This window comes from Sinohyriopsis cumingii, chromosome 1, assembly GCF_028554795.1.
Source record: "Sinohyriopsis cumingii isolate HCF-2022 chromosome 1, ASM2855479v2, whole genome shotgun sequence".
Lineage (NCBI taxonomy): Eukaryota > Metazoa > Mollusca > Bivalvia > Unionida > Unionidae > Sinohyriopsis > Sinohyriopsis cumingii.
This window is the reverse complement of record NC_142961.1, coordinates 141,394,275-141,406,371: the sequence shown is the minus strand read 5'-3', so window position 1 is coordinate 141,406,371 and position 12,097 is coordinate 141,394,275. Positions and strand designations below refer to the sequence as shown.

Below are 12,097 nucleotides of genomic sequence, written 5' to 3'. Positions count from 1 at the left end.
CAAAGTTTTAGTATAGTTTTATACCATTTAATAAATAAACAATGGCTACACATTTTAAAGATTTTATTACATTTGGATGATAGTATGTCATTTTTACTCCTTTTTTATGTAGTACAAGGGGGCTTATACTGACCCCCTATGTTGAAATAAATTATTTTAAATCATGCAGAAATCCTAATTTCAACAACTTTATTCTGAAATTGTTTTACTAATTATTTTTTTCCTAAAACAAATGATGGACATAGGTTCCACAAAATCGATGCAATAAATATGTGTAGTTAGTTTCCATCCCCTACCTATAACATTTTGTACAATAATAAGCCTTACCAATGCATGATCATGTCTTACTTGTCACATCATAATACAGCACTTGTAAGTCCCTATAAAAATTGCTAGTCATTGACTTTCATGTATTAGCTGAAACATTATTGTACCATGGTAAAAATGCAAATGTAGTTGTGCAGGAAGTTCTCAAGGTGACTTACCACTACATAAAAAGTACTTAACATAACATGTAAGGCAGAAGTTGATGATGGTGGGGGGAGATAGGGAAGGAGAGAGGGAGAGGACAATGAGTTAAATATATGTATATGTATTACAAATAATATTTGCATTGGTATAAGGAATCATTGACATACATATTAGGAAGATCAACAAAAGCTTTTTTAATCTTGAACATAAAGTAAAATCTAGTACATCATTTAACAGTACACTGAATTACAGCACTGAACACTAATAAGACAGACCTTGAAGTACATTCTACAGCATTTAACAGTACAATCAAGTAGAGCACTAAACACTAATAAGACAGACCTTGAAGTACAGCATTTAATAGTAGACTGAAGTACATCACTGAACACTAATAGAATAGACCTTAAAGTGCACTAATGAACACTTCACAATGCCAAATGGAAAAATATGTTTCCAGTCAGCCAACTATCCCTGTTTTTTATAGTGTCAACCCTAGTACATTTTCCCCCAAGGAAAAAATTATTTTTTTAATTTTTTTTTCTTTCTGAAACCGATTTGTGCATCTAAGCCAGTTCTGCACAGTAACTGAAGCAATTAGTACATTATTTATATTAATCATTATAATATATGTTTAAAAAAAATTAAAACAATTATTGTTTTTTAAATCCCACAAATTGATTTGTGCATCTAAATGAGCCAATTTTGCCCAGTACCTGAAGTGCTTAGTATATCATACATACATGTACTAGTCATTATAATATCTATAATGTTAAAGAAAAAGGCCCTACCTATCTACTCTAATTTTATGACCCGTGCAATAGGAAACCATGTAATTTTTTGGACTAAGATACACCTTGAAGTACAGCACTAACACTTTAAAGACAGATGCTGAAGCACAGTAATAAACACTTAATAGACTGACCCGAAGTATAGCATTGAACACTTTATAAGAAAGACCTTGAAGTACATCATTCAACACTTAATAGATAGACACCGAAGGAGAACAATTAGCACTTTAAAAGACAGACCCTGAAGGACCGCAAAGGCAAAGGTATGTGATTAAGATCTGAAAATAATTTCCTGCACTGACAGTTTGAAATTAAAAAGATAATGAGATTTGATTGCCACTCCAAATAATACATTGTTATGAGTTTATGCTCTTAAAATAAGTAACAGAAAAGAATGAAGACAACAAGCTTTGTAAAATTTAACAAATAATTTATTTCCCTAGAATACAAAGTGAAAAATGAAAAAAAAAGAACTTACAGTATTCCAAATTAAATCCAAAAACAATCCAAGAATTAAAGACAAAAGTCTTAGTAATAAAAAGTCCTGAATAAAACTCAGTTCAAGTGCCAAAGAGATCTAAAATGGAAGGTGATGTGTCTGTTATAGCCAGCAAAGTGCTGATGTGTCAAGCCTCTTGTTGAATCATAGAAATAGGTTTGAATTCAGTATAAATTCCAATGAATGTCTCTATCCAAGAATTTTGTCAGAGCTCTTTCGTATTTCCAGAGAAAATAATCACTTGAATAATTTGAGAGAAATAAAATTTAGTCCAAACTGGTTACAACATAATACAACTTAAAGTGCTAGGTGTTAAAACATGACTGGTAAAATCCTCACAGTCACAAGATAATGTTGTTCTCTGCTTGACCTCAGGTCATAATTAGCATTTTCTAAAACAACCATTACCTAAAGGAAAATAACCTTCTGGAATGATCTAATTAGCCTTGTTTATTTACAACACAATAGCCTACAAAATTCATTTAGGAATCTCCAAAACCCTGACCCTGATCAACATATTTACTCCTTCATGTTTACCTGAATAATACTAATAATAAGTTCACACACACAGAATAATATTAGTTGTTTACATAAATGAAATTAGTTGTTTACATAAATGAAATTTTAAAAAGTCAATCAGGTCAAGCAGAAATAAACTCAGTCTTGGACAAGGTCAAGCCCAGCAAACAATGTTACATTACAAACACATGTAATGAAATAAAAAAATTAAAACTAACAGACAAACAATTAAATTAAATATACATAACAACATAACGACAACTGAATTAAATGATTTCATGTATTATTCTAGAACTGAAGATTTCAGCCCTAGACAAATTAAATGGGAAATTTTCCGAACATAGCAGGAATTTAATGATGAAATAAAGGTATGGCCTGAACATTTTGTTTGATGTGGTACAAATTCCCTGTGCATGACCGAAACACTCCATGATGGAAACATTCCAGGTCTGGTGACTTTATTATATGTTCAGAAAGGCATTTTCATTTGGTAACATCCTGTTTACATTATGGTCCTACAATTAAAATAATAATATAATAGTTTTCATTTTTTCCATTATGGCTCCTAAGATTCCCCTACATTCAAATATCAAACCACAGCCATAGAAGAAGGCAACAAATATTGGAATGGTAAAGGGCAATGAATGAATTAAGCTCAATAATTCAAATCTTTTATCATTGTAAAATAAATATGTTTTTGCATTGTTTCAATCCATCATTGGAAACAAGGAGCTACTTACATCTGTATTTGGAAGAGTCATGTAATGGATATATCTTGAAATTTAATTGTATTATTGGATCTATTGTGGCATTGGTATACAAAATTGTTAAAATCTGGGTATTTTGATGCGAACTGTCATTCAGTTCAGGTGAAAACTCTGTACTTATTCCTCATGAAATGATAAAGTTTAAGACATTATTTTGTGAAAATGACCATATTATGTACTTTAAAAAATGTTCTTAAGGCAACACATTTAGGCAGATTTTTATTTTTCAAACTTGTGTGTCTTAGAGAAAACACTGTAATTTACCATGCTGGATAAGGTGATACTTGTATAGGAGACCTGAAATAATGTCTACATCACAACAGTCCACCAGACAAACCTAACAGCTTGAGTGGTAGTTATTATTAAATAGTCACCCAATTTTTCTCTGAATTTATTTATTTTTTGATGTTTCTTATAGGATGTGGGTCCCAAATATTTGAATATTTGAACAATATTCAATTGTAACTGTAATTATAATATCGTTTATTTATCCAGGGTGATTTAATTAGGTAACAGCCTGTTTACATTATGGCTCTACAATTAAAATAATAATAATATAATAATTAGTTTATTTCAGACTCAAGTCCATAGACAATATGAAACTAGCAATTTCACTACATATATGCAACAACAATGACAAAACAATATTAATAAAACAATTTGCTCCAACAATCAATTGTTGATGAATTACGCCAGCCTGCAAAGTGAATCGTTTTTTTTTAATAATGTATTACTATTAAATAGTCTACTTCTACTTCCACCCTCTTTCTTAGCAATATGCAAAGGCCACTGATATTGTTGCTTACAAACATTCCTGATTAAATGTGTTTTCAATGCATAATAAGGAGAGATAATATGATAAATTACCTGGCCATCCATTCATTAAAACATGTTCCAACCCAGCACATTTCTTGGCTGTTGCCAAAGTTTCTTTCGGTTCACTATACGGGAATGTACATTCAACAAATTTAAAACCAGCCTCTTTCGCTGCTGCAAAACGATTGGCAAGTCCTTGAATTTCATTAAAGAGCATAGAAATATTAGCTGCAAATTTTAGTGGCATTATGTAATAATGACAACAACTGTCAATGTTTGTGATTAACAGTTACAAGTGCCTTGCTCAACAGTAAAGATAACGTAACATGTATCATGTGCATGAGGTCAATAGGTCATGGAAACTATTCGAAATTTTCTACATTTGTCGGCGAACACAGAACGACCGCTAGAATCAAATGACTTGGCTGGTGTAGTAGGTATATTTGTAATCTAGTTCCAATTCTTTTATGACCATATCACTAAACTGTCCAAATCTCCAGGTGGATGACGTATATACACAACATGGCGATTAATTGTTCCTTGTTTGCAGAGTTGTATTTTCATTCACGAAGTTTAAACTAATTGACAGGTAAGATTTCATGTCAGAGATTTTTATATGAAAGCTTGTTGATTTCACGCATGGTGTGATTCAACCGATTGATTATCAAAAGAGAATTCAAATGCGTATGACCACAGGGGCTCGTATCGTTGCTTACAATTGACCTGTCATACATGTACTATATAATAACTACAGTATATGTATGACATGTCGATTATAAGAAAAAATACGAGCCCCAGTGCGTATGATATGACAATGAATTATTAATATAACAAATTCACCAAGCAACTTGCCATCACAGGTACTTGATTTTATTCGTAAAAAGTGGGAATCACATGAAACCAGCACCCTTACTCGCAATTAATAAAGGTGGAGGTGTTATGATGATATTTCCCTTTTAACGGATAGAAGCAAGTGCCAGTGCTTGTTCATCTTAACTTCGTTCAGCTCACAGTCTTGTCTGTAGCTTGGTGAATTTCCATGCGAGCCTCTCTAAATTTAGCCAGATTTAGCCAAAATTCCCTAACTTATTTTGAGCAAGAATAATTTCAATCACATTTGTATCAACATCTAAGCAGCAGAGCATTCATTCAGTACATGCTGAAAAGAGTTGTCTGTGCACATGTAATCCACCATATTGGTCCTTGGGTTATGGAACAGTGCATTTTTTTGTTATGAAAACTAGATGATGCAGACAATGTTTACATGTTTGAATGAATGCCAATATTGCTTTTTGTGTTGATACTGGGTGTAAGACGAATTCCCCCAAGGACAAAATCCCGCCGCCCCCCCCCCCCCGCCAGTAATTCAGTACCCAGGCAAATTTCATCCCTTTTATAAGTTTTATAAACCATCACAAATATACATCTTTGTGTGTCAACTTGGTCTGTTTGAAGTTTTGTGTCAGATGTTAAATCCTAACAGAAAAAAATCTAATGATTATTTTGATTTAATTGCACATGCATGTGCTTTGTCACCTCACGTTCTTAAGTACTAACAATTATTGTTATATTTTGGGAAGTACTTAAAAGCTAAACCATAAATTTACATGAAATTCCAGTATTAAATTACATTTAATGTGTATTGATTGTATCCCACATTTCTTCTTTTTTCCTCTGTCCTGTTTCAGAATAGGCCAGTATACTTTTGATGGCTTAAAAAGTTTAAAAACTTAGACCGGGGGAGAGGATTATGTCCTATCTTTCATTTTATGGGGATAGTTGTTGTCCTGGTGGAGATTTTGCTTATGCCACACTTCTACAAATGGTAATGAAATGTGCATAAAACAAGTTGGGAAATTTCAGGTTACCAGTGGTCAGTTATAAAGAGGTCTCTGCTTTTTAAGGCCCTATTCTAAATAAAAATCTTAAATTTGCTTTACTAGAATCTATACCAAAAAAAATATTTGTCCCCATCATTTTAATTGATTTTTGTTAAATCTGTGATTGATATAATCCAGAATATTGTAAGTGGAATTTTTTTTTGATATTTCTACCCACATGTGGAATAAGGTTTAAAAAAATAAAATTGTACAAATTAAAAAATGTACTTACTTTTGCAAACCAAAAATAACAACAGCAAAGTGTATGAAGACTAAGAATAAGATTTATTATTGCAACAGAATTTGTAAAATGGCCTACAAAAGGTCAAGAGTTGATCAAGAACTAATTCTGGGAAATCTCCAAAATCTTCTTTCCCCTATATTTCTCAAATATGTTGCACAAAAGGTTCAACTGAATTTCACCACTGCAGTTTTCATCTTTTGCATATAAAATGGTGCTGTTTGCATCTCTGAACATTAACCATATAAGATTCAATAAACTTTATCTAATGCAAGTTACAGTGTCTGGGTAACATAAAAAAACAATAGTGAGGCAGTATGGTTTAGAAAATATGCACCATTTTCAAGCCACTCTTGCCACAGAAAGCCTTGAAAACCATGTTGTCCCTTTGATCTCAGGTACTAAGCACCCTCATTTCCTTAGTTCTGATTTATATTTAATAAAGCCGATAAGGTATATCAGTCCCTGTGTATGTTAGTCCCTGCTTAAATGTACAGTCTTGACAAGGAATCACTAGTGCTCCTTTTTATAAAGCTTTAATTTTTATTAGATTAACTGTGTGAAGATTGTAGATTTAAATAAAATGCATTCATTAAGAATGATTAGCCACATGGATTTCTATAAAAGCACAATCATTGTATGAAAACATCTACCATCCATGAATGGTATTTACTAACACTACTGGTCATAGACCAGAAGAGCTTATGTAATGGTCTGTTGTCCGTCCGTCTGTCCTGTAGCAGAATCATTTTTATTGCTACTCCTCCTAAACCACTTGGAGGATTGTCATGAAACTTTACACACACATTCATCCCCAAGTCTAGTTGGTCCTAGACGAAAATGGTGCTGTTCACGCATTAAATATGGATGAGACATTGGCCATTTTGAAATCATGTTATAGCTACTCCTCCTGAATGGGTAGTCATATCAACATGGTGCTTTAACTATTTTTTTTCACCGTTTTTTATCACTGTTTCTTCTGAATGGATGGTCTTATCAGCATGGGGTTTTAACTAAAAGACTTCTAATGATGTTCAGTTACTCATAAATGAAAATGATCACAATCAGGTTTCAGATATTGTTACCATGGCAGCCATCTTGAAAATTATTATCAAGACTCCTCTAGCATAGAATTTTCACCAAAAAACCGTATTATGATCTCTGCTTAATCCTGAATAAAATTAGTGCCAATCTGATATCTAGTATGGTAACCAATGCAGCCACCTTGAAAATCATGTTAACTCTACTCCTCCAGAATGAATGGTCATATTAACATCGGGTTTTCACTAAACAACTTTTTTATGATGTCTAATTTTAAGCTAATTTTATCAGTCAGTTTATATGTAAGATATACGGTAGTGTTAAAACAATGACATATTTTTTATTTCATTTCTTTTAACGGTCACTTTACAAAGTACTGGCTTATATTCACAGTAATTATGTTGCAGAAAAAATGTACATTGTATATATATACTGTGCTCAGATGTGTATCTGTATGTGTTTAAAAGAAAGAGAGATTATGTGCTTTAATTTGTTGCTGAATCAGTGATAACCTAAGGTAATGATTATTTCATGTTACTTTGGTTTGTTTTAGGGACAAATGCTTAATTACCATTTTCAATCAAAATTTGACTTAATTGGATATCTTGTGTTAGCATTTAGACAATGATATATTCAGTTTCTACCATACATTTTATCAACATTTAGTGAAGACCCAGCATGGGTGCCTGCATATAGGGCAATTGTAGGGGGCACTTGCAAAAACAGAAATTTAGTGAAGACCCAAAATGGGAACCCAAACATAGGATTTCACCCACAGACATTTTGACCTTCACCAGTAAAACATAATAGCTGATCAATACATGTTTGCGCCCCATCCCCCAACTAAATTTAATTCTGCCGGCACCCCTAAGACCAAGGGTATGGGCACTAAAAATGGATACTTAATCAATACCCAGAGTGTTGGCAGTCAAAATTGATACTTAGTGAAGTTCCAGTGGATGGGCACTGAAACTTGATACTTAGTGAAGACCCAGGGTGTGGGCACTAAAATTCGATAGTGATGTCCCAGGGTGTGGGCACTAAAAACTTGATACTTAGTGAAGTCACAATGCATGGGCACTAAAAATAGATACTTAGTGAAGTCCCAGTGCATGGGCACTAAAATTAGATACTTAGTGAAGTCCCAGTGCATGGGCACTAAAAATTGATAGTTAGTGAAGACCCAGTGCATGGGCACTAAAAGTTGATACTTAGTGAAGACCAAGGGTGTGGGCACTAAAAATGGAAACCAAGAGCGTGGGCACTAAAATTGGAGACCCAGGGTGTGGTCAGTCAAAATGGACACTTGTTTTAAGCATGTTGCCCATACCTGGCATGACTGCTTTTAAAGTGTGGTGTTAATTATTGTTCAAAAATGGCTGCAACAAACATCTGGAGTGGCATTTGCTCTTGACTCAAACATGTGACAGTTTGAACAGTGTTAATAAATCTATAATATGTTAATTGGGAATGGATGTCAGTACCAATATACAGGGTAGACAGTGAATCTGTACATTATATGGCATTCTTTGGCAAAAGGGGAACAATAAAGACTGGACTATTATATTACCAATACTTGACCAATCATAAGACATTGTGCATGTTTTCTTAGGAATTTCTCAGATTCTTAAAATTATGTATAGGTTTTATTACAAATGCCTGTTACATTATAATGTATTTCATATAACATCTGAAATATACCTGGTAGAATATGGTTTGCGATATTTCTGTTTATAATTTTCAACTTAGTATTAGTTTAAAATATTTATTGCAAGGGGGGGGGGTATTTTCTTTCCAGCCAGTGTTTTTGTTCTTTTATATGAAAATATTTTTGTTTTTCAACTTATATTTTGAATAGAGCTAGTTCTATTTTTTTGCTACAAATCAGAACAAGTGCAGTTTGGGGCCAGAAATATTTCTTTAAAATCAATCCCAGCCCCCCCCCCCAAATAGTTTGTCTCAAAATTCTAATGCATTATTTTTTTAAAAATTAATTTGTGATAGAGCATTTGTGACAGTACTGAGATCTACTATCATTGGTAGAGCATCTGTGATTACTAGGGTCTACTAATTGTGCAGTAAGTTGAGCTGTCGTATTTAGTGGTGTTGCTCCTTATTGTCTTGTGGGTATAAAATGGATCCGAGTACAACAGTATCAATAAAAAATGACATTTTATTTCTGCCTTGTACAATATCTTTGATCTCTTTAAATTTTTAATTTTATATCATTTTGTTTCAATATTTAAACTGTGAACTTATGCAAAATTTCTCAGTGTTGTTGCTTTTTAGGGTCAATAAATTTCATGAGATCAAATATATTTTAAATTTTCTCAAGATCAGGTTGAATCAGAATATTGTTTTGTATCAATTTGTTTCCCATCCAAAAGAGTGTTGTATTTGGTACAGTGAAAGTCTTGGCAGTTATTCTTACTGGAAACTCCATCTTTTAACTGAAGTTTTAAGGGATTTCAGAATCATACTCCATTACTGGTTAAGGATCAAAATTATGTTACGGTCATAGGTCATAGCAAAAGGTAGCAGGAACTTTTGCAAGTGTGTATGTATTGAAAAGGTTGAAGTACAAGGAACTTGTGCCAGTGTGTATGCAATGAGATGATTGGAGTACAAGGAACTTATGCAAGTGTACATGCATTGAGATGATTGGAGTACAAGGAAATTATGCCGGTGTACATACATTGCGATGGTTGGAATTATGTAACAAGGAACTTATGAAAGTGTACATGCATTGAAATGGTTGGAGTACAAAGAATTGATGCAAGTCTGTGTGTATCAAGATGATTGGAATGCAAGAAACTTATGCAAGTGTGTATGCATTGAGATGATTTTAGTACAAGGAATTTATGAAGTGTACATGTATTGAGAAGGTTGAAGTACAAGGAGCTTATGTAAGTGTGTATGGATTGAGAAGGTTGAAGTACAAGGAGCTAGTTCTGCTTCAGCCACCTGCTTTTTCAGAAAATGTGTTGATCAATTAGCTGTGCTGATATTTACAATGACAGAATTCAATGACTGAAAGACCCCTTGATGTACTTGTTGCCATTTTATAAGAGTACATAAAAAATAACATGATGCAATAGCTGGGCGGCAAGTTCAAAAGCTTTGACTGGCGGCTGAGTGGGAAAATGTAGATATTTACAGTGATTGAATTCAGAGGCAGAAAGACCCAGAGATGTACATGTGGTCATTTATAAAAGAACATCAAATAAACAACTTTAGCTTTCGTTATTGTGTTCATTTCCGAATGTAGTGGAATAAGCAGTGCACATGACCTCAGAATCAAGACTTGTTGAGATTTAGACAAAATGTCATTTGTAAGTGAGTGACATGCCACCTGAAAATGTAAACTTCGCCTTCTTCTGTTAGGAAAGTGAAAACAACTTCGCCCTGTGATTATTTAAGAGGTACATTGACTGACCATACCATATTTTTTTAAAATGCCCCTCGCCTTAGCCTGGTTAGTTCTAGTGTTGTAGTGAAGTGTATTCATCAAGGCAGCAGTAGCTAGGCCTAGTTTTTGTATCAATTACGTTGACAAACAAACTCTTGCCCATTCACAAGCATCATGTTTTGATAGCTGATTGATCATTAACCCTTTTCCGAGTAAGGTAGCAACTATCAATTTCCTGCATGATATCCTTTGATGATAAAACACACAAACTTTTGTTTTTACATCAGAATCGGTGATCTGGATATATATTAACTGCCTCTTGTACACTATTTCATCATAAAATTTGTTTGAAACTGTAAGTGAACTAGTAGGCCTAATGGGAAATAATGGCGGACTTTGTTAAGTCTGGGATGTACCAGTTTATTAGATTGTAAGTTTTCTTAAATCATTGGGCACATATATTCAGAAAAAATATACAAATCATTGAAACCAAAGCCTAGGTATTATTTTATTAAAGATTTAACTTTAAAATGCTGTTTTCTGACTTGACACGTATTTGCAAAAATACGGGAAAAAACAGCAAATCAGATACTATTTATTTGCAAATAAATAAACCATAAGTTTGCGACCCTGTCAGTGGACTGTTGTAATGAAGCTATATTATAGTGAGTGATTACATTACGTAAACCTCTCCATCGAAAAATAGATGCACTCACGTCTGTGTTGATTCTGTAGGAAAGAAGGGACTGCAACTTTTGCTGCTTGGACTCCTTTTTTACCAAAATGGGAGTCCTGGACTCCTAGTTTTAAAATCCTAGCAGGACCTCTGGTTGGAGTACAAGAAACTTATGCCAGTGTACATGCATTGTGATGGTTGGAGTACAAGGAACTTATGCCAGTGTACATGCATTGTGACGGTTGGAGTACAAGGAAATTATGCCAGTGTACATGCATTGTGATGGTTGGAGTACAAGGAACTTATGCCAGTGTACATGCATTTTGATGGAGTACAAGGAAATTATGCCAGTGTACATGCATTGTGATGGTTGGAGTACAAGGAACTTATGCCAGTGTACATGCATTGTGATGGTTGGAGTACAAGGAACTTATGCCAGTGTACATGCATTGAGATGGCTGGAGTACAAGGTACTTATGCCAGTGTACATGCATTGTGATGATTGGAGTACAAGGAACTTATGCCAGTGTACATGCATTGAAATGGCTGGAGTACAAGGAACTTATGCCAGTGTACATGCATTGAGATGGCTGGAGTACAAGGAACTTAATTTATGCCAGTGTACATGCATTGTTATGATTGGAGTACAAGGAAATTATGCCAGTGTACATGCACTGAGATGGCTGGAGTACAAGGAACTTATGCCAGTGTACATGCATTGTGATGATTGGAGTACAAGGAGCTTATGCCAGTGTACATGCATTGTGATGATTGGAGTACAAGGAGCTTATGCCAGTGTACATGCATTGTGATGATTGGAGTACAAGGAGCTTATGCCAGTGTACATGCATTGTGATGATTGGAGTACAAGGAGCTTATGCCAGTGTACATGCATTGTGATGATTGGAGTACAAGGAGCTTATGCCAGTGTACATGCATTGTGATGGTTGGAGTGCAAGGAAATTATGCTAGTGTACATGCACTGAGATG

General features: G+C 34.0%; 2 protein-coding genes across 4 annotated transcripts in view; one reads left to right on the top strand and one right to left on the bottom strand.

Moving 5' to 3' along the window:
- LOC149808030 (putative hydroxypyruvate isomerase) overlaps positions 1-4,207 on the bottom strand; it is a 29,323-nt gene extending 25,116 nt beyond the window's left edge. Inside the window, exon 1 of one of the 2 annotated variants that reach the window (XM_089972797.1) lies at positions 3,912-4,207. In XM_089972797.1, coding sequence (XP_089828923.1) covers positions 3,912-4,107 — 196 coding nt within the window. In that variant the 5' untranslated portion in view covers positions 4,108-4,207. Of the gene's footprint in view, positions 1-327; positions 391-3,911 lie in introns of those variants that run through there. The other variant, XM_089972806.1, reaches the window with a different exon arrangement.
- A 142-nt stretch (positions 4,208-4,349) lies between these two features.
- LOC149808029 (uncharacterized) overlaps positions 4,350-12,097 on the top strand; it is a 42,579-nt gene continuing 34,831 nt past the window's right edge. For both annotated transcript variants that reach the window (XM_089972734.1, XM_089972726.1), the window contains exon 1: positions 4,350-4,449. The gene's annotated coding sequence lies outside the window, so the exon portion shown is untranslated. The remainder of the gene's footprint in view (positions 4,450-12,097) is intronic.